At 32.9% G+C, this 25,568-nt stretch overlaps 1 protein-coding gene across 17 annotated transcripts in view; it reads right to left on the bottom strand.

Moving 5' to 3' along the window:
• The window catches only part of LOC145256229 (ryanodine receptor-like), a 936,895-nt gene that overhangs the window by 286,401 nt on the left and 624,926 nt on the right, over positions 1 to 25,568 (bottom strand). For all 17 annotated transcript variants that reach the window (XM_080114858.1, XM_080114861.1, XM_080114859.1 and 14 more), the window contains 2 exons: positions 7,182 to 7,257; positions 5,205 to 5,328 (listed from right to left, as the gene is read on the bottom strand). In XM_080114858.1, the coding sequence (XP_079970984.1) occupies positions 5,205 to 5,328; positions 7,182 to 7,257 (200 nt within the window). The remainder of the gene's footprint in view (positions 1 to 5,204; positions 5,329 to 7,181; positions 7,258 to 25,568) is intronic.

Below are 25,568 nucleotides of genomic sequence, written 5' to 3'. Positions count from 1 at the left end.
GTTTTGATGGAAAAATGTTATCGATACAAAATGTAACTTGATGGATGAAATGTCATTCTGGTAATTATGTTTTCACTAAGAATGAACAAAAATAAACAAAGATACGTGACAAAGGTAAATCATACGACTTGTTTCTTGGTCATGTGGAGTTGATGAAATAAGGAATTTTAGATTTACACATATGAAGTTAGCTAAGCCGGTCTGTAATAAAGAGAGTTGTCGAGAAATGTGTTAGTGAACAAACGTGTGGACGACCCCGTTGGAAGAACCAGTGAAAATGTATAAATGAGATTCAGTGTGCCAAACCCTGACAAGTGAATCTACAAGACGAATAAAAGTCATGTAAACTGTAACTTGTTGTTATGGCATCCTTTCAAGGTTTGGACAAATTAGAAGGTATGTGGTCCTTTTGGCTTGAGAAGCAGACATATATGTTGTAAGAAAAGCTGTCTATAAAAGCTTGTGTCACATTTGTTAACTACATGTATTTATGAAGAAGTAGCCACACTCAGAATAAACATTATATATATATATATATATATATATACATGCAAGACACAATGAATATTTCTATACTCTGTATACATGCATTCATTAGATATCAAAGACACTACTATATAGACCGCTAGATGATACATGAGCTCATATAATATATATTGACACATGAAAGAAATATAGACACGTATATATGTTACACAACGCTGGAAACAGCAAAGGGAAGAACCAGTGAAAATGTAAAAAGAGATTCAGCATGCAAAACTCTGACAAGTGAATCCACGAGACGAGTAAAAGCCACGTAAACTATAACTTGTTGTTATGACGTCCTTTTGAAGTTTGGACAAATAAGAAAGTATGTGATCCTTTTGGCCTGAGACAAGCAGACATATATGTTGTAAAGAAAGCTGTCCATAAAAGCTTGTGTCACGTTTGTTAACTACGTGTATTTGTGAAGAAGCAACCACACCCACAATAAACATTATATATACATGCAAAACACAATGAATATTTCTATACTCTGTATACACACATTTATTAAATATCAAAGACACTGTTATATAGACCGCTAGAAGAGACATGCGCTCATGTAATATATATACTGACACATGTAAGAAATACAGACACATACGTGTATATATTATACAACAGTGTATATATTATACAATACGTGTATACACATACGTCTATATATTATAGAACATTGTTTTAAATCCTTTCATAATACTCATCATCATCAAACTATCAATCTATCTATCTCATTTAACCCTTATACTCTATCTTTTCTCTACTATGAGATAAAAACAAATTTGTGTTTCTGAGCGTTTGTTCCCTATGGATTCGAAAACAATTTTAAATTATCCGAAAAAAAATACAAATATGAAGTTATTCCTTCTTGTTGATTTTGTTTTTTGCCAGTATATATATATATATATATATATATATATATATATATATATATATATATATATATACCAAGTTAAAGATATTCAGGTAATAAAATCCATGAATTAAAGCGAGGTTATTAAGAGTCCTCAAGAAAATGAGCAAAGTATAATATTTTTTAATAAGGAGAAAGAAAAAAGAAAAGAAAAAGAAAGGAAAAGGAAAGAATAGAAGGGAAAGACAGCGTATTTACATTATATTACTATAATGGATGGGGAGGGGTGAAAATAATATGGCAAGCAAAAAAAAAAAAAACGTTTAAAATGACATGTCAAAGGAAGAAGGCGGCTTAAAATGGGTGTGTGGAAAGTGACAGGTTAGCAAAAAGGGTTTTATAGATTAGGCTTTCACCCAAATACTAATATACATGTAATAAACCTAACAGGACAGATACATATATGTACACACATATGCGTGTAAGGAAAACCCAGGTTCGGCCAACGATGAAGTACTGTTGCTACACATCTGGGCAGGAGCTGCTAGAAGCAGCTTATCCTGACTTGACAGAGTTCAAAATAGACTTCGTAGCTTAGTGGGAGATGCCCTTTTCTCTTCCCTGCAACCTCTTTCCCACAGAAGAGACGTTGCGAGCCTGTCTCTGCTTTATCGTTATTTTCATGGCAAGTGCTCATCGGAACTTCCATCTATGTCCCCTCCCCTCGCTAGGCTTTCACGAAAAACACTCGTCTAACCAAAACCACTATCAACAATTTCCCACACTCTTTATCTTTTTTTATTCTTTATTTTTTTTTTTATTACATTTTCACCCCAAACAAGGCATATTGCCACTTTGTTGTAGGGGGCTACTATCAAGGATATGGGCATCAGGGGTACTGTGTAGGGAGTTGGACAGCAAGATGTCAGTTCACGTTGCACTTGAAGTTCTGCATGTCAGTACAGTTGGGGAAGCAGGGACCCGGCAGGGAATTCCAAAGTCTAGCTGTCCTGGGGAAGAAACTCTCTTACACCTAGGGATCTCTACTGTGAAGGGGTGGGATTTAGCTGCTTGTCAGGTTTGTTGGGGGTATTTATGTTGAGGGGGCACAAGTGCTTGCAGTTCGTCAGAGCATTCACCATTAAAGTACTTGTAGAACAGGCAGAGGGCTGCAACATTTCGTTGATGGGACAGGGGCTGAAGTTTAGATGACAGTTCAGGACCTATCAGATTGGCGACTCTCTTTTGAACCTCATCTAGGAGCGAGAGATTAGTGGTAGATGCACCAGCCCAAATATGACAACAATACTCCATACATGGGCGAATGATGGCCTTATAGAGGTATAGGATACTTTCGGGCGTTAGTATCTTTCTAGCATGGTAGAGAGAACCTACTTTCTTTGCAGCGGTCCTGGCGATTCTCTCGATGTAATTGTTCCAACTCATGTTTCCTGAGAGCGTTAGGCTGAGGAATTTAAAGGATGTACTTTCAGATAAAGAGTCATTGGCCATTACTATTGGTGGTAGAGAAGGTTTCTTGTAATTATTGAAGGAAACGAGTTTTGTCTTGGCAGCATTGAATGTGACCATCCATTTATGTCCCCATTCCACTACAGATCTGAGGTCATCCTCGAGTGCTTCTGCCATTTCTTTAGATATGTGTTCATTTGTTTTCCTGTCGTGTCTGTTATAGAGTGTGGTGTCGTCAGCATATATACCCATCTCACAGGCAATTTTGTTATGGAGGTCATTTATGAATATTAGGAATAACAGAGGTCCCAGGATAGACCCCTGAGGCACTCCCGCATTTATATTGTGTTGTTTAGATGTACGACCGTCGAGGACAACCTGGATTTTTCTCTTATCTAAGAACGATTTAATTATGTCATGTATTCTTCCAGTGATACCATATGATCTGATTTTCCTGAGAAGACCTTCATGCCATACCCTGTCAAAAGCCTTAGATATATCTAGAGCTACCACTCTAACTTCCCCCCGCTTTGTCCAGTGACTGGTATATACGTTCTGAGACTGCAGTTAGGATGTCTGCTATTGAACAGGCTTGTCTAAATCCATATTGTTGGTCAGTCAGAAGTTTAGCATCTGTAAGGTGATGGACTAGAGCTTGGTTAATTATTGTCTCAAATGTTTTGGCGAAAAGTGGGAGGAGGCTAATGGGGCGATAATTTACTGGGTCAGTTCTTTCGCCAGAATTCTTGAAAACTGGTACTAGGAAAACAAGATTCATTAAGCATTTGTTGTAAAGTTTGGAGAGAACTAGAGCTACTTTGGCGGAGCACTTTTTTAATAGCACAGCCGGAATGAGATCAGGTCCACATGCTTTTGCAGTGTCAAGATTTCTTATGATAGCAAGTTAGCCTTCTCAGTTGCAGAGCAAACAACCTCAGGATTGTTGGATAGTGGGGAGATTGTTGATTGCCCATTATTTACTACACTGCTGTAGATTTTCTAGAAGTCGCAGGTACCTAATTTCTGTGCTTCCATGCGTTTTTTGGTGGTTTCAGTAAATTCTCTCTTAGCTGTCGCTATTTCTTTCTTACAGTTACTTCTGGCTTCTATGTACTTCTGCCTGTTTGAACTGGACTTATGCCGGTTAAATCTGCGGTACGCATGCTGCCTTTGCCTAAACCTAAACCTAGTTTCCATGAACAAAGCTTCTTTCTTAGAACTGCACGCCTGTGGAATTCTCTTCCGTTTGCCTGCTTTCCAGCTGACTACAATATGATTGTCTTCAAGTTCAACGCAAACAAGTTCTTGATGAACCGCCCCCCTAAGTAATCCAATTTACAAAATTCCCACTACTTATGTTTACTACGCTATAATCACAATGACTAATGTATACCCATTAACCCTTATCCTCGAGTGGCCTCCGGGCCTTGATAAGTAGTGACTCCTATGTTGAAAAAAAAATTAAAATAATAAAAACTGAGATGACTTTATATAAAGGTAGGCATTTTTCTTTCTCCTTTCTCCTCTTCTTTTTTGGCTATCATTTCTTTTTTCTTTCTTTCTAGCCGTCACCCCGTTTTCCTTCTTTTTGAGTCTATAATGTCACTTAGTATCACCCCTCCCACTTCAAGTTAGTGAACAAATATTTTTATTTTATAATTGAAAAATATATTTCACTCCCTTCAGCCATTTTGAATATCAGACAAGCTTTATTTCTGTCGCCTGAGGAGGTGTTTTTGGTTTTTCAATAAACCAATTGTTCTGAAACATCAGTATGTTCAGTGTAGCGACTATGCATTATTTGTCTATATAAATAAAAATATGATTATATATATATATATATATATATATATATATATATATATATATAAAGCAGGCTCCTTCAGTCTTGGATAGACTATGGATACCCACGAAGGGTTGCTTGCGCGTGAAATTTTTGTGGCAGGAGGCGTGCAATCTCCAACCACACCTTTCCTGAGACGACATTGTTAAATACCAGTGGAAAGTGAAGTACAGGACGACTGGAAACAAATGCCGAGATAAGCGGAGAGCACATACAGCGCCTAGAATTCCCAAATGGTCACCCATCTGGCACTAACCAGGCTCAACGTTGCTTAACTTCGGTGATCTGACGAGAACTGGTGTGTCAAAGCGATTTATATATATATATATATATATATATATATATATATATATATATATATATTACATAAATATATCGTTTTTGTATATCTCCAATAAGGGATGTATATATTTGCTCGTGTAAGAAAATTAAAAAAGACGAGTGCTGCCTGTCTTATACTGGCCACACACTTTTTTGAACTGCGTCCTCGTTTTGAACCAAAGTAAATATACTTACCATGCAATTCTGAATCCCAAAAACTGCAAAAATTTAAGGAGTTCTTGAGCATGTTCTTTGTCTTTCTTCTTCTCACGATCGGTCAAGCTATCATATGGCACAAGAAGTGGATGGATACCGCCACCTGTTGAAGAGAATTAGAATTAAGTACTTTCCATATATATATATATATATATATATATATATATATATATATATATATATATATATATATATAAAGAGCAAATATTTAATAAAACATGTTAAAAAACACGTTGAAAAAGAGTTAAAAACATATTTAGTCTGAAAAGGAAACACTTAATAAGTGGATAGGCCTTAATCCGCGGAATTTCAAAAAAATACTTTCCTTCTCATCAGAGGGTAGGAATTATGAAAATGCGGGATCGGATTTTGCATACCAAAGTATTTGATGAAACTGCAAGTAAGTCAAAGATCTTACTTGATAACAAAAAGTAAAGCAGAGGGAATATGCTGAAGAAAAAGGTGATTTCACGTGAATGGATAGTCTGGTGAAAGGTAAAGTATCCAATGAGATTACTTTATAAATATTAATTCTTTAATATTTATAATATACTTTAGTTTTACCATCTTGGATCATTTTGGTAAATTTCATTGTAATTTTTATTTTATATATATATATATATATATATATATATATATATATATATATATATATATATATATATATATGGTCAACAATATACAGCGTCTCTCCTCAAAACGTCTTAAAGCTTATGGATGTTTATTGTCTTACATCTCTACATAGATGCCTTACGTCTCTACATAGATGCCTTACGTCTCTACATAGATGACTTACGTCTCTACATAGATGACTTTCATCTCTACATAGATGCTTACATCTCTAGATAGATGGCTTACATCTCTACATAGATGGCTTACATCTCTACATAGATGCCTTACGTCTCTACATAGATGGCTTTCATCTCTACATAGATGCTTACGTCTCTACATAGATGCCTTACATCTCTACATAGATGCCTTACGTCTCTACATAGATGCCTTACATCTCTATATAGATGGCTTACATCTCTACATAGATGCCTTACATCTCTACATAGATGCCTTACATCTCTAGATAGATGGCTTACATCTCTACATAGATGGCTTACATCTCTACATAGATGCCTTACATCTCTAGATAGATGCCTTACATTTCTACATAGATGGCTTCCATCTCTACATAGATGGCTAACATCTCTAGATAGATGCCTTACATCTCTAGATAGATGCCTTACATCTCTACATAGATGGCTTACATCTCTACATAGATGCCTTACATCTCTACATAGATGTCTTACGTCTCTACATAGATGTCTTACATCTCTACATAGATGCTTACATCTCTAGATAGATGGCTTACATCTCTATATAGATGGCTTACATCTCTACATAGATGTCTTACGTCTCTACATAGATGGCTTTCATCTCTACATAGATGCTTACATCTCTACATACATGCCTTACATCTCTACATAGATGCCTTACATCTCTACATAGATGCCTTACATCTCTAGATAGATGGCTTACATCTCTACATGGATGCCTTACATCTCTACATAGATGGCTTACATCTCTATATAGATGGCTTACATCTCTACATAGATGGCTTACATCTCTACATAGATACCTTACATCTCTAGATAGATGCCTTACATCTCTAGATAGATGCCTTACATCTCTACATAGATGGCTTACATCTCTACATAGATGGCTTAACAATGTCTCTCTTGTCAACATTTCTGATCTCGGCAGCCGTGCCAAACCATTTTTATAGTACCGCTGTCTTTGGACCATAGATGTCTGATGCCTGTACGAATGTGTGGACAAGAACAAAACATCTATCTGCCAGAACTTGATAGTTATTTATTTTGTGACCCTTGTTGCATTTAGTGATAGATCTGGATTCGGTAGCGTAAGTGGCCATATCTATGGATTGAAAATAAATCGATTACTCACCAATAGCTTCCAAGTCCTCTTTCTTCTGTTTTGCCCAGACTTGATGGGTATTTTCTGCGAGTCTTTCTGCCAGTGTCTTTGAAAATAAATAAATAAAACGGATGAACATTTTGGTGAAAAGAATTCTATTTAAAAGATAAAGAAAAAAAATCAAATATAAATTTATTAAGTGGATAAAAGAAAACATTGACTTAAGCAAGGTTTGTTCATAGTAATCAACTTTCCTATCTGCTCACCGTAAACTGCCGGAAGATGCCGACCCGGCCTTGGGTCAGGGTGTGGATCAGTACCGAAAACTGATATAGGCTTGAAAATAAATCAGCTAAGCTGAAAGTTTGAATTTATCAATACATTAAGTTGTCCGGAAAGTTTGTGCCAAATTTTAAAAGCAATGCAAAGTCAATATATATATATATATATATATATATATATATATATATATATATATATATATATATATATATATATATATGGATATATGTCAAGAGAAAAAAAGGCCCACAGCAATCTGAACGTTTACTTGATGGTCTTAACCATGACACACAGTGCTGGAAATGCGACACTTGTGAACGCGTGCTTCTGTCAAAAGCTGGCTACGTCAACCACCTTGTCACATAAAATTTCTGTTCATGTAAACTTTGTGCATATTAGTCCAAACCAAGCGATTTGTTTGATATACAGCAGGGTGTGCAAGTCTACTGCTGGTTTGAGAAGACATATGATTGTTCATAGGAATACCCTTCAATCTCCAGAAGAAGTTAACTCAGCGGAAATTGCTCAATCTGTATGTCACATCGGCTTCAAGATGTGCAAATCTGCAGTGAGATTGCAGAGACATCTGAGATGGCATGAACGACGTGATGGGAAGAACTCAATATGACGGCAATCATGCAGAAATCATTATGATGTATGTCTCTCTCTCTCTCTATCTCTTTATATATATATATATATATATATATATATATATATATATTGTTTTAACAAAAACCAAGACTTCAAAGAATGGGCTGATAGCAACAAATAGTGTATTTCATCGTTAGTTACAATTGTTGGTCAGGATCAAAGTGTAGTATCTGTTCTTCAGATGCTGCACTTCCATTTTTTGTTCTCTTTTGAGACATTTTTTGTTCTCTTTCTGAGACAATTTTTATTTTTGTACCTTTTCTCCACGTTAAAAAACGACCCTGGTGTCTAACTCTGTCCCGTGGGGAGGCATAGTAAATAGGTACAATTGTTTTAAGACTATTCGGACAAATTCAAACATTATGATAAAATACACTATTTGTATATATTCTTTGAAGTCTTGGTTTTTGTAAAAACAATATATGAATGCTCAATTATGAAATATGATAATTTTGTAGCTGACAGTTTAAGTCATCCTTTTTGGCTTAAAATTTATTTGTATATGACCGATTACTGAATTATATAAACAGTAAAATTCGGAATACTGCAAATAAACTATATATATATATATGTATATATATATATATATATATATATATATATATATATATATATATATATATGTGCATTATGTATATATATACATGTATATATATGTATATATGTATATATATGCATATATATGTATACATATGCATATATATATGCATATATATGTATATATGTGCATATACATGTTTATATATATATGCATATATATGTATATATATGTATATATATGCACATATATATATATGTATATATATATGCATATATATATACATATATGTATATATATATGCATATATATATGTATATATGAATATATATGTATATATATGCATATATATACGCATATATGCATATATATATGAATATATATACGCATATATGTATATATATGCATATATATATACGCATATATGTATATATATATGAATATATATACGCATATATGCATATATATGTATATGTATACATGCATATATATGTATATATATATATATGCACATATATGCATATATATACATGCATATATATATATATATATGAATGTATATATATATGCATATATATAGACATATATATATATGCATCTATGTGCATATATATACATATCTATGCATATATGTACATATATACATATATATGCATGTATATATATGCATATATATATGCATATATGTGCATATATATACATATATATGCATGTATATATACATATATACGCATGTATACATATATATATGCATATGTGTACGTGTACGTGTGTGTGTGTGTGTATTAAAGGTCGTAAACAACCAAGTTGTCTCTGATTCTCTCTCTTCTCTGATCTTCAGCATGTGGTGCAATAAGGAAAGAGATGGTTATTTATTTATTTTAATGCACCTAAAAACAAGCTCCTATATTTATATCATCAACTCTCTGATCCCCGTTTGGCATCAACTGAAATGAATTGCTCTTCTCTTGGGGAGGCTCCATGTTTTGACAAACTTCTGGGTCTGACTTTTACTCCTGATCTCAAATGGAACACTTACATCAAATTCGTTGCCATGTTCTATGGAAAAATTATGGGATCATTCTACCGCTCCAGTTCTCTTCATGTATATGAGCCAATTACGTGGAGTACTATTGCAACATCTGGGCAGGAGTAGCCAGAAGCAGCTCATCCTGCCTTGACAGAGTTCAAAATAAACTTCGTAGCCTAGTAGGAGATACCCTTTCCTCTTCCCTACAACTTCTTTCCCACAGAAGAGATGTGAGTCTCTGTCTGCTTTATCATTAGTTTCATGGCAAGTGCTCGTCTGAGCTCCAATCTATGGTTCCCCCTTACAAAACTTTCACGAAAAACACCCATCTAACTGAAACCATTATCAATAATTTCTCCCACTCTGTATCTGTGCCTAAACCTAAACGTATATTTCCCAAATGGCAAACTCCATGATATGTTTGAAAAAAACGTTTCAAAACCTTACCGAACGAGGATCCGTCCTCTGAACGTAGCCTCTCCCTCCCTAACAAACCTCCTCCGACTGCGATCCGTAAATATTGAATTTTTCAAAAAATGTAATGGAAAAATGAAAATGTATTTGCAACGTTCCAATTTTCGGATTTTAATCATGTCAAATCACATTATATGTATATATATATATATATATATATATATATATATATATATATATATATATATATATATATATATATATATATATATATATATGTTATATATATTATATATATATTATATATATATTAAATATATAAAGTGTATATATATCATATATATAAATTATATATATATATAAGTTATATATATTATATGTATATTATATATATAAATTATATATATATAAATTATATATATATATTATATATATATATAAATTATATATATTATATATATAAATTATATATAGATAAATTATATATATATTATATATATATAAATTATATATATATTATATATATATAAATTATATATATTACGTATATATAAATTTTATATATATTATATATATATATTATATATATATAAATTATATATATTATATAAATTATATATATTATATATATATAAATTATATATATTATATAAATTATATATATTATATATATATAAATTATATATATTATATATATATAAATTATATATATATTATATATATATAAATTATATATATACATTATATATTATATATAAATTATATATATGAATTATATATATATTATATATAAATTATATATATATAAATTATATGTATATTATATATATACATTTTATATTATACATATAAAATGTATATATATAAATTATATATATACATTTTATATTATACATATATAAATTATATATATATTATATATATATAATTTATATATATATAAATTATATATATATAAATTATATATATATATTATATATATATATTATATATATACATTTTATATTATACATATATGAATAATATATATAAATTATATATATATATTATGTATATATTATATATAAATTATATATATATAAATTATATAGATAAATTATATATATAAATCATATATAAGAATTATATATATAAATTATATATATTATATATATCTATAAATTATATATATATATATTATATATAAATTACATATATATTATACATATAAATTACATATAATGTATATATATAAGTTACATATATAGTATATATATATATATATATATATAAATTACATATATATTATATATATAAATTACATATAATGTATATACATATATAAGTTACATATATATTATATATATATAAATTACATATGTATATATATATATATATAAATTACATATATATTATATATATATAAATTACATATATAGCTCTTGTAAACTTAAAGCCAATATTAAAATTTATATAGTAAACCCAACCAAATAAAAAAGCTTAATACAATCAAAATAGGAAATAGAGCTTGTTATAGAAGAATACATTTTATACGTAACAGGAATTTATTGTTCGACAGGATACTCATATAGGAAATATTAAGATTTCCTTAATCTGCGTAATTCAAATTCAAAGAAATGCGTTCTTCTGATCAGAGGAAAGATATTAGCAAATTAATATTATAGTTAAGCTACGAATTTACTGGTACTGGCATGAATTGAAACTGCATTACATGGAAGCTAGTCATAAATGAATGAATAAATGAAAAAAAAGTTTTGGCGCAAAGAATGGGAAAAGAAATGAAAGATAAAAAACGTGAATTAATGATTAAAGATTAACAATCCAAATGAAAGGATGCAGAATGGTTAGGCATTTTTCAGACGAAATAATTACAAAAGTCAATATTCTCATAATGCTGACAAATAGATCCAAATTAAAAATCCAAAATGTGTGTAATCCAATTCTGTAAAAAGATACCCATTTGCAAGCAGTCGAGAAAGAAAGATTATTTCAAATCTTTTCGCTCTTTTCTGCGGAACCGACATAAAAAAATCTTCCATAGCTGTTAAAAAAGTTTAGTAATGACAGAAAACTTGATTTAAAAAATACAACAGTTTCACTTCCATTGTATTTTTGAAATACAATCGAAATCAGAACGTTTAGCGCTCCAACTTTAGTCATTGTTGATCTCTCCAGTGTTGTTACCATTTGAGCTACTGACAGATGGATATGAAACGTAAAAAATGAAATGACTTTAAGTTAGGAATGTTTAATTTTGCGCATGCGCAAGAGTAACAACAAGAGTAATACTTTATTTGACTTACCCTGCCTGTTTTTTCTTTTTTTTTTTTTTTTGCCGGCTTAAAACCAAATCGAAAGTGTGTATAGGTCCAAATACCCTTTATATTAAATTTCAACTCTGTAAGCCAGATATTCAGAGAGAAGTTTGGTAGAGAATTTTTGCACACACACTGATAATCTTATATATATATATATATATATATATATATATATATATAAGTGATATACAAATTACTATTAGCATATGAAGTGATGCTCTTTATGTTAACAAATTGAGCTTAGGTACTTTGGACAATGTCAAAACATTGTTAATTCACTGCCCGCATAGCAGCAGCCGTATAGCACAACAGTTAGAAGCTCCAACTGTCTAGCCGCATGGATGAGCTGTGAAACAGCAAAACAGTATTGTATGTGAATGACTATATATATATATATATATATATATATATATATAAACATTTGTGTGTGCTAGAACCTTTTCATCTAAAATTCTACACAATTATGACGAATGTAGAAACTATGCATAAATAGAATTCAGCATAAAAGTGAAATGAAACCAATCATCCAATAAGAAGCCATAAAAATGAAGAAGTAATAAATTAATGTTCGTTTTTAAAGGAATATGCAAATTAGTTGACCTTCATTTAGTAGTTCGCATATCTATGGCTGAGTATGTTAAGAAATTCATTTTAATAATTTTTAAATAGAAAAAGTAGGCTTTTAATATCAATGTCAGAGCGAGAAAAAACTCACTTTATATATATATATATATATATATATATATATATATATATATATATATATATATAAAAGTTTTTATATAAAGTGTTTTTTAACATATTTTATTAACTGTTGCTCATATATATATATATATATATATATATATATATATATATATATATATATATATATATTAGAGTTTTCAGAATGTGAGATGATATAATTATTTCAATCATCATATATTATATCATCCAATACTGATGTAAAATTTTTAACATGTTTTAATTAAAAAAAAAAATGAAATTGCGAGAATTATAGGTTGACCTCCAGAAAATACCACGGACGAAATCTTTAATTAAATTAAAAATTCTTCTGCAATCCAACCATATATTGTACAAATAAAGAGCAATCTATGTCTGACATGCCCACCAAGTTTCAATTATGAAAATCCAACAATCTTTGTTTTATTGCCGGTCAATGAGAAGCACACTTTTATACCAGGTATAAAATTATCGTTAACTTTGACAAACTTCTCTCTTGGCAATGTCCTGACTATTTTTTAATGGAAATTGTTCCAGACAAAGTTCAGAGGCACTTGATATAAGGGGCTAATTACAACGAAGGATAATTATTGCAAACACAGATGTTTATTAGCTGTAATCTTGAAACGACCCAGGTTATAATAGGAGGAAAATGGTTAACAAGCCTGCACTTCTTGTAAAGAAACTACTGAAATATCTGTATTGCAATGAGGTATCAAAACAATGAATTAGGGAAGACCACTAGACGAATGAGTCAAACAAGCTGGAAAAAAGGAAGCAGGGAATATATCACAGAATTCTGAAGAATGCATGCCATAATAGTATTTATAGAAAAGAGTGAGACTAGCAACATCACTTCTGTTAGAAAGAGGTGGCAGAGAAGAAGAAAGGATGTGGAGAGGGCCAATCAAATTACAAATACTTCTGCACTGTATCAAGAACCCTCAAATGTCACACACCATTCACAAGACCAAATATGACAACAGTACCCCATACATAGTCTGATAATAGATTTGTCGAGATAGAGAATAGCTTCAGATTTGAAAAAATGTCGGGAGCGATAGCGAAAACTGACATTACGAGAAGCGGAAAGAGCAATGGATCTAATGTGTGAAGCAAAATTTGACGAGAAAGCCGCGAGAACTCTCTTTAATTCCAAAATGCAGGGCAGAACGATAAATTTGTCGGCCCCTTAAGCATTACTTTTAAATTTTTATTGAAAAAATCAGTTCAAGTAACTTGTTTATGTAGTAGAACTGACATCTATTCAATGTAGCCGATTTCAGCCTCAATCACCGCCTTGATACAGGTCTGGAACTGCACAAGCACTGGTGGGAGCTCAGCAAATACTTGGCAGATGACGACGATCAGGCTTGCTTTAGTGTTGTGGGAGGTCATGTTGGTGATGTTCTCAATGTACGACCAAATGAAGTTGTCCGGCTGGTTCAAGTTGGAGGAGGAGAGGGGCCATTTAGAGAAGGGTACAAAATAGAAGCACTCCTTCTGAAACCAAGCCTGGATCTCTTTGAACTTGTAGGCTGGGGACGAGTCCTGCTGCCACAACCAAGGTCTGCCAATGGCAACCTGATTGCACCAGGGGATCACCACACTCTTCAGTACATCCAGGTACACTCTAGTGTTGACTTTCAAGCTGACTTTGAAGATGTGAGGTGGCATGATGTGGCCTTCACTTTAAACCACACCAAAGACCATAACCATAGCTGGAAACTTCGTTGAGCTATGCCTTTAAGCATTGAACCATCCAGATTTGCATTTTGAGAGTGCTGGCAATGGTCCTGTTATCATAATTAGGATTGGTAGAGAGCATGAGTTGTACAGCGGCACATCTCCAATCTCGCTTGTTGAACATTGTGTCAGTTTCAGATGTGATAGAAGGCTTGTATCGCTCTTAGGATTAATACATAACTGGCCAACTAGTAGATGGTCTGGAACAAAAAAAAAAAAAAGAAAACCGATTTTCATCAAACGGAAATGGAATCATGGCCTTTCCTGGGGCGACAATTTTATCGTTCCACCCTATAGTTTGAGAACTGGTTTTATAGACAATATCTTTGAGATAATGTCACAGATAAAAAAAAAAACAAAACATGTGGACTTAAACTTTGTTTTGTTTTGTTTTGTTTTTTTTGACATATCAACCATCTTTGGGTTATTTAATGCCAAATAAAGTTTTTGAATATAATTCTATGAGTAAGATAATTATTTATATTCCTATGTTTTGACAAGCTTCTGGATCTGACCTTTACTCCTGATCTGAAATGGAACACGTACATCAAATCCATTGTCGATGGAAAAATGGTGGGATCATGCTACTGCTCTTTTTTTTTTTTATTCAATTTTCACCCCAAACAAGGCACAGTGACCCTTTGAAGTAGGGGACTACTATCGGGAACATAAGTTGCAGGGGTATTATGAAAGGAGATGAGTAGCAAGATATCTGTTCACATTATACTTGAACTTCTGCATGTCAGTACAGTTGGGAAAGAAGAATTCCGGAAGGGGGTTCCAAAGTCTAGCAGTTCTGGGGAAGAAACTATTGGAGTAGAAGGCTTTCTTACACTTAGAGATCTCTACTGTGAAGGGATGGGATTTTAGCTGCTTGTCGGGTTTTTCGGGGGTATTCACGTCAAGGGGGTACAAGTGCTTGTAGTTTGTCAAAGCATTCACAATTAAAGAACTTGTAGAACAGGCAGAGGGATGTAACATTTCGTCGATGGGACAGGGGCTGAAGCCTAGATGACAGTTCAGGACCTATCAGGTAGGCGACTCTCACTGCTGATGCAGTTCTCTACCTCTATAAGAGCCAAGTACGTCCAAGGATGGATTACTGTTGCCACATCTGGGCAGGAGCTGCTAGAAGCAGCTTATCCTGCCTTGACAGAATTCAAAACAGACTTTGTAGATCAGGAGTAAAGGTCAGACCCAGAATTTGTTTTAGTGTTTTATTTTTTATAAATAGAAAAAGCGTTCAATGTAAAAATCATGAAATGATAATGATTCGAAATTTTTTTTAGATGTGGATTGATGATTTGTGTTATTTGGATTATTTCAACTAGTCTTCTCATCTTGGATGTTATTCTCACAACATCTCGGCCTATGTAACCTCCAGCCTTCTTCAGATGCATCTTGTTGCACTCGGGGAATCTGTACCGAAATTTGAATTGAACACCTTAATTCACGGCAGTAGATTATTCTTATTCCATCAACCATGTCATGCAGCTGCGGCTCTTACTGCTAAACATGCATCAGCAGTTCTATTACAATCGTTCAAATCTTTATGCTCATATCCAATATTATGTTATGGAGAGTTTCCTTGCTGCTTTGGTTGCCTGAAGGCTTGGGTTGGTAACACCAGTCGAGGATTTGTTCTTGATAATCATTCTGACAGAAACTGGGTCATTTCGATGACCTTTTATCTGTCAGACTGGGGTATTCGTCCTGTGAAGTATCTAGGAACTCCACCCCTTCCTAAGCCTTGCCACCCGATTTTCAGGTGAAGTAAGTTCATTGCTTACTGCCTGAGGTACCCTAACCAGAGAATGGCGACAGGGTTGCCTGGACAAGTTTTGCCAGGCCAAACTGCTCCTTCTTTAGGGATACTGGGTTGACTCCTCCCGCCTTCTGACCTTGTGTCACAGCTTCCTGTGATGGGGAAGGCAGTAAATGCCTAATCAGTATTATAATTATGCCAAAAATATTGCAACAAGAAATTTTTTTCTATATTTTTAGATCATATCACCTGTAGTGAGGATTGAACCGTTAACTACAAAACCCCCCAAAACTGTCAACTTAGAACTATTACTCATTACTTTATTTATTTGTGCAACGGTGCCACAAAATGGGTGAAACCTTGTCAGAATAGCATCGAAGATGAGAATGGTGGTCAGAATAAGACGAATAAAATAACATCATTCTAAGAGCAGTTAAAATGGCACTTTAATTAAAGAAAAAAAACAACAACATTATTTTGAAACTTCAGACATCTCAAATTTAAAAAAAAAACAAAAAACAAAAAAAAAAAAACAAATTTGGCGCTTCTACAAAATTGGGACAAGATTTTGTAGTCGATAAATAGAGTTTTCAGATAAAAAAAACAATGGTTTCAACTGTTTTTTTTTTGTCAATTCTAATAAGTTACAATGTTAGCTTCCAAATTATGCAGTCGAAATTACCTGAATATTACTGAATTATTAAACAAAACAACTTTAATCGTGTTAGCAAGTGAAAAATTGCCGCCATCTTGTTTAAATCAAAACGGAAAATTACTTCACTTTTGAACTCTCCTGTGTCTTACGATCGTTTTCCTCAAATGGTATTATTTATTTTCTTTAATAAATAATTTTCTACCTTATCGATTTTAGTAAATTTTGGATATAGTCATCTGAAAAATGAGCGGAATACGAAGATACCATTGTTTTTCATGTGAAATTCAGTTTTACGATTTCCGAAATTTCGTCCCAATAGTGTAGAAGCGCCAAAATTTTAAATAATTATAAAAATGAAATATAAATAAAATGTAACAGAATATAATTAAAATGTTTGTATGTTTTCTGTGTTACAATTGATAGTTTCTTAAAAGAATGAATCAAAATGTATACTGGCGTTTGTCCAAAAAATCACCCTCCATAATCCAAAACAAAAAAATAAAGAAAAATCTGCATGATGTACATACCCGCAACGAAAAAAAAAAAAATTGTACACCAAAAATCACGTAAATTGTTCACAGTTTTATTTTTATATAAAGAAAATCATTTTTAAGTGGATTTGAATTTTTCAATGACTCTACTCCTCCCTGTTAAGAATGGTTTTCTAAAATCTCGTAAAAGTTTGGATAATTTGGAATTATCTCCCTTGTACCGGCAGACTGTTTTTTCACAATGGCGTTGTGAGACAGTCAGTGCTCATTTAGCAATAAAATTTGATTTTCTTATTATCATATGGGGAGAACTCTGGACAAACACTCAGTGGCGTAGCAAAGGGGGACGGGGCATTAGAGGCGGTCCGCCCTGGACGGCACGTTCCAAGGGGTGGTATTTTGAGAGGGAGGAGGGGGGGATAAAAATAGAAAATAGAAAAAAATTAAAATAATAAAAACCTAACAAAAAATCTGAAAATTTATACCAAAAATGTTTTTATGATCGTAATACGTTTTTGTGTTTTATGTGTGTAATACTGTTTTGAAACGGATTTTAAATCCTTGATTGTAATTCCATACAAATGAATATTTTGATAAGGACTTTCTGAAATTTTAAAGATTAACGGCCAGCGGGGAAGGGGTGTGCAAATCTTACGACCACCCCTGGTGGCAAAAATAGTTGCTGTGCCACTGCAAACACCTATATAGATTTGAAGATGTTTTTTTCTTAGATTATGTATTACTGTGTAAAATAAAATGCATTTATTTTTGTACTTTATTTTTATTTTCGGATTATTTAGACTATTGTACGCATCTTTGATGTTATTCTTGCAACGTTGCACCCAATGTAATCTCCGACCATCTTCAGGTGTATTTTGTTGAAGTTCCGGAATCTGTATGGAATTTCAAACAGAATCCCTCATTTAATCTACATGTGTAAATTGTGACACAGCAGATAAAGTGATTTACAATTTTTTGCTGTTGTTGTTGAACTCAAGAATTTGTATTGAGCTGTTTAGTTCTCACCCACTGCAAGTAATTTGTTAATATATTACTATTTTCGACATGACAAGTAAGTACTGTTGTTTTTAAAAACAAATCGACCTATCGACTCTATCTTAACAAGCAACGTTTTTTTTTCACCAAATTGAAACGAAAGGCAAATTATGAACAAAAAGATCAGGTGCTTGTTTGCATTTTTTAAACCAATACATTTCAGGTGAAAACATTATTACGTACTTACACCAGGATCGGAAAGTGAGATTGAGAAGTTAGCACCCTCGCGGCAGGGGGCACTCTGACCTGCAAAAAGTGCTTAGGGAGCCCTGCCGGCATTCTCCGATGAGGGCGCCCCAGGCGATTAGCAGTAAAACAACCCTTTCTCAAAGGGAGTAAGCAAAGTCTGGGAGAGTGGACCTCCTAGAACTGCACAGAACTAAACTCCCACCACAAAATCAAAAGGGGCCGGATCATTACAGGAAGGGTCTAATCTCTGTTGATTTTGGGGGCCCAAGATAAAAATTGAATTCCAAATAAAATTTTTAATTGATTTATGTAAATATCTTGTTCTCGTTCTGCCAGCCATGACCAGATAGAAGTAATACACCAGAGGATTGACACTTATTGCGCCACGGGTCCTTGCAGTTCAATCCTCAGGACAGACGATACTAAGAATACAATTACAAATTACTTAAGATTTCTACTTGGTCATGGTTGATCGAATGAGAACAATCTAACCCCCTCCCCGTAAATAAATAACGGGTTCCATACAAATTTCAGATGTTGACAAGACACACCTAGAGATAGCCAGAAACGTTGTGAGCATTGTATTCAAGCAGAGAATAGATTATTCATTTATTTGTGGACTCTTATCATTATCCTCATAGTTGTTGTTGTTCTATCACGTTTCAGCCAACTCATCCTCTGGCCTTCTTCAGGTGGTTAACCATGACAGGATAAAAATGCTCAGTCTTGTAACTGTATCCCCAGTAATTACTGCCTTCCATCACCATGTTTTGGCCAACTAAAGTAGGATCGAAACCGCTATCTTCAGACAATGCTCAACTGGAGCCATAGAGATCCAACGCCTCTATCCACTGCGCCACAGTGTAAACAAGATGAGGATAACAGTCCACAAATAAATAAATCAATATACAAATGACTAATCTAAAAAAAAAATTTCAATAAAAAATAAAAATAAATAAAAAAAACAAAATAAAATAAATATACTGAGAATAGTTGTGCAAATAATCCAAATATTAAAAATATATTTGTATTTTTTTACAACAGGATGAAATAATTATGATTATCAATATTTTTTAATGGTATTGGTTCTGCTTGTTTACCGATAAAAATAGTATTTCAGACTTAAGCATGACAGACGGACGAAAATACCATTTCAAAGTTAAGCATGACATATCGACAAAAATGCTATTTAAACCTTAAGCATGACAGACCAACGAGAATACTATTTCAATCTTAAGCGTGACAGACCAACGAAATGCTAGTTCAAACTTAAGCATGATAGACCAACAAAATGCTAGTTCAACCTTAAGCTTGACAGACAACGAAATGCTAGTTCACCCTTAAGCGTGACAGAAAGAGCCTCTTACAGAATTGTTTAAACATAACACAGTATTTTCTACATAATAATATGCTAAGGCCTTTCCTGTTTGTACGTACGTTATCACCCTTGACACATATTAGAAAAGATGAGATCGATCAACAAAGATGTTAATCAATGATTAATTAGTATTGCTAAAGTATACGGCATAATCACTTTGACAGACCGGTTCCTGTGTGATCACTGAAGTTAAGCAACATTGAGCCTGGGCAGTACTAAAATGGGTGACCATTTGGAATTCCAGGTGCTGTATGTGCTCTCCGCTTATCTCAGCATTGTTTCCAGTCAGGCTTAAGCCTCTCCTTCCCACTGGACCTAAGCAGTGCCGATTTAAGAGAGATGGGTTTGGGGATTGTGCAACCCTTGCCTAACAATTACATGTGCAGCTACTCTTACAGGGGTGTCCATTGTCTCTTGCGACTGAAGGTAAGAGGCATCGCATCGCAGTGTTGCTAAAGTAAAAAAAAACAAAAACTTTTCCCATTTTGAAATGAATTGTTCCGAAATCAAATTATGTTATCTCACTGACTAAAACAGTACAGTTTTATAGAAATACGTTTTAAAAAGTGACAGTTGTTTTATTTATTTGTTTATCACGAAAGTGGTGAGAAATTCCACTTACATCGCCATGTTTCTTGTTTAAGCCGCCTACACAGTTCTAGTAGACGGCCCGTGATTGGTTAGTTTGAATGAGTCAAGTTAATTACTTGGCACGTTTTTTTTTGTATCATGCTTTTTCATTTTTCAGTTCATGTTAAACACTCAGCAGGAAAAGAACTCACCAGGACAGCTCCGAGAAGAAAGCCTTACCGAGAATGGAGCTGCCATAATTTCTTCATGTTATATCACCAAAGTGTAGGTGAACAAAGGACTTACATCTCTACAAGCAGAGACACCTTTATATTGTGCCGAAGATATCCTAATTACAGGATTGCATCCTTTTGAACATTTTCTTAATGTTTATATCTACTAAATATTGGAACTTTTCTTGATTCAGTTAGAGTCCCAAGGAACTCGCTTTATGCCTAATTATAAGCACCAGCATTCTTGCAGAGAACGCAATGAATTATCATGGATCCTTTTGAGGAAATGAATTATCATGGATCCTACAATTGGAGTTTAGGCAAAACTTCCCCACCGTTTTGCAATGGACTGCCCAGGACCAATAACTTTTCTTTGTTGTTATTATTGAATAAATTTTGAGTTTAAAGGTATGGCTTTTGTAATTTGTGGATTTATTTTGAGTATTGAGTTTGTGAGAATGAAATTTCTCACAAAGTCTAATACTGGCCTAACCATCCCTTTTGTTGCCTGGAACACTGCCATTAATGTTAACACACACTTTCTGGCTCCTTTTTATGGTAAGAGAATAACTTCTACTATTCACCTTTAAGCCTCCTTCTCAAACTCTGAGGTCTTCTCACTTTCCAGGGTGTTTTTATGATATGTCGCTTTATTCCATGACACTGGGGGCTCTCCCTCCCATTTCCATTTCACTGTCCATTTTTTCGCCATCAAAATTGTCCTCAAAGTCTTTATCCGCAATTATACATACATCCGGCACAATGTACGTCTCCAAACCTTACTTCAGCCTTCTTCATAGTCACAACGTCCATTTCATTGATGACATCCATACCAATTATGACATCAATCCCATCAATTATGTGACTCATTACTATCGCCTCCACTTTTACATGTACTCCATGGACCTTGACCTCCACTTTATGAGCTCCTCCGCATGTTATGACCCTTCCATCAACTGCTTTCAAAGTGCCATTGCTACGGCATCCACTGATGAATTCAGAATTAATTAATGCGGCGCAGAAGTCCCCCCCCCGCTTGCCCGTTTCCCTGACTCTGGGGGCAACATCTTGCTATATGGCCGATCTTTACACATATGTAGGCCCCTCTTTACAATCTCTCATAAAATGCGGTTCTCGACATCAGAAACACTGAATGCTTTTCTGCACATTGGTTTGGGCACTTGCACTTGCTGCCACTATTCAAGTCTCTCGAATTCTTTTGCTGACTAAAAGCCGAGCAGATGGTATCCATTACATGGAGTAACTGTTGCAGAGCCACAGATACATCATCCAGAAATCTTGTGATAAAAGCAAGTTTGGCTGCATGATTTAGCCCTATCCCTAGGTATCCTGTTAGTCCAGCCAATCTTTTGATTGTATTGACAACAACTGACTCTCCTGTCCACTTGAACCGCTTTAGCCTTTCGTACGCTTCAAATGGTCCTTTGGTAAATGCTATCACTAATCGCATTTCTATTTGGTTTGCATCCAGTTGATCTTCTGTGCTCATCTCAAGGTAGAGCACATCTCCATGTAGAAAGAGGGGAATAAAAATTGCCAGATCTTGCACCTTTTGCAGCTTAGCTACCAATTGCATTTTTTTGATCCATGCGATAACGTCACCTTCTCTGAATAAAAGGTGGTATCAAATACTTTCTCAATCTTAGTCCTGATTCCGGGATGATAGATCTGACACACTGTTGCCAAAATTCCTTAGTCCAAAATCTCAACTCTCTGCTTTTACTCTCTCAACTTCAAAAGCACTTCTACTGATCGAACTTGCTTCTTCAAAATCCAACTCCAACATGAACACCATTCTCTGAAAAATCAGGCCTCTCATCTCCAACCAGGAGCCTCTCATTTGCATATCAGGTGGTAACATTGCAGGCATGTAAAGAGATAAGGCAGCCATTTTTATTTCTTTTTTTCTTCGTTCATTTTTGGTCTACCTAGATTTGTACAAGTTGCACAAGGCAGGTTTGTAAAAACTTTTTAAGCATTTCAGACCCCCCCCCCTCCATTTATCTCACAAAATAATATTGTAGATAAATAGTGGACTAATACATTAAATATATAATAAATAAAGCGCCAGTAGATCTTCATTATTGCTTTTGCAGAAACGAAAAAGAAGGTTATCATCTTATTATATACTTCCGTTATAGGTAGAGCAGAAAAGTTTTGCCCAGCCTATAATAAAAAAAAGAGGATCTCCTCACGCAAAACATCGACACAGGCTGTAACACTGCAATATCTTAGCATAGCAGAACCAAACCAAATTTAAGACAAACATAAGAATAAAATAGATAGAATAAATATTACAGAAATTTACCTTATCAAAACGAAGTAATCAAACGACAACTGGTGCTTATTTTTTTTATGCGCTTGTAAAAGAGTCGACAGATCAATTTTTTTATACATGGTTTTAAAGCAAAAACAACAGTACTTACTTACTTGTCAAGTCGAAAATAGCAATGTATCCCAAAATTGCGAAAATTTATCAAGTAGAACAACTGCTATTGTGTTTTTAGTTTAAAAAGAAAAGTCCAACGCTATCGGCTAAAACAAAACGTCGCCATTAAAGTAGAGAACATGCAGATAAGTATGTCCCCTGTATTCGCAGTCTTCAAGGTGTTTACATCTAGGGAAAATGTAATTTTTTCCAATTTTCCGTAAAAATTGCTTTTAACTATAAATAATTTTCTACTCGATGAATTTTCGTATTTTCTTTTTTTTTACTATATTACTATTTTCGACATGACAAGTAAGTACTGTTGTTTTGGCTTAAAACAATATATTTAAAAAAAAAATCGATTTGTTGACTTTATCTTAACAAGCAACGTTGTTTTTTTTTTTTTACCGAATTGAAATGAAAAGCAAATTATAAAAAAAAAAAAAAAAAAATAGGTGCTTGTTTATATTGGTGATCTTTTAAACCAACGCATTTCAGGTGTAAACATTGTTACATAATAACGTGTTATGGCGAAATTAGTATAAATGCCAAAAATTACGAAACATGATAACATTAGAAAAAAAATAATTACAATAAAAAATAGAATTTATCGAATTATCGAGTTGTATCGTATGTTGTAGTGCGGAAGAGCTGGGCGACCAATTCCGTGTGAGAAACTAACTTATCTCCCTTGATTTTAAATCAAATTAAAGGTCCGCCATTTTTAAACTGAACTAAATTGTTGATGATTTTTTTTTTTTGTTATAAACAACAACTAGGGCATCATCTACTAGACCATTTTTCGTAGTTTTTGGAATTTATACTAACATGGCACGTAAGTACGTAATAATGTTTTCACCTGAATGCGTTGGTTTAAAAGATCACTAATATAAACAAGCATTCACAATTCAAACGAGATAAACAGTTCGTGACACATACCTCAACAAGTGCACTGACGTAGGTACACATGCCATTTACTGACGTCTACAACAACATATATCACAAGAAACAACAACAAAAAAGTACATTACTTTTAGAGTAGTTCAGTGGCCTAAGCATAATACCATGAAATTTTGTGTACAGGCGATAAATATTGCTTTTATCTTGTTTAATTATTAAATTAAATATTAGTAAATCACGAACAATTTCGAGTTAAAATCCATTTAGTATTACGCTTGCAATATTAAGACTGACGCACATGAAATGTTCACATATGATGAAATAATCGCTAACTTCCGTTTGCATGAAGACTCCATCGTTTTTCTCAGCCATTACGTCAGCACATGTAGACATTTAATGCGTCTTCTTCTTAAGATTGTCTGTTTTTTAGCCATTGGTGAAAATAGATATGGTCCAATTTGCATTATGTAATAATCACACTGGTCCTCGCTCTAATTAGATTAGAAAGTCGAAAAGGTTTCCGTAAATGATTAATAACATTATATAAAATTATATTATATAAGATTTTTATATATATATATATATATATATATATATATATATATATATATATATATATATATATATATAATATATATATAATATATATATATATAATATATATAATATATATATATAATATATATAATATATATATATATAATATATAATATATATATATATATATAATATATATAATATATATATATATAATATATATAATATATAATATATATATATATAATATATATATATATAATATATATATAGAGTGTTAGGACGATTATCAGAATCGGGAATCAGGACAATTGGAGCTTTTGATGATGGTATCGGAATCGAAAAAAATTGTGTCTATTTTCCGATCCCAAAAACGATTCTTTTCATTATATATATATATATATATATATATATATATATATATATATATATATATATATATATATATATATATATACTAATAATAATAATTAAGAATAATTTTAGTTTAAC

Source organism: Euprymna scolopes, chromosome 32, assembly GCF_053919585.1.
Source record: "Euprymna scolopes isolate OS-2025 chromosome 32, ASM5391958v1, whole genome shotgun sequence".
Lineage (NCBI taxonomy): Eukaryota > Metazoa > Mollusca > Cephalopoda > Sepiida > Sepiolidae > Euprymna > Euprymna scolopes.
Note: the sequence above shows the minus strand (reverse complement) of the source record. Positions and strands in the feature narration are given on the sequence as shown.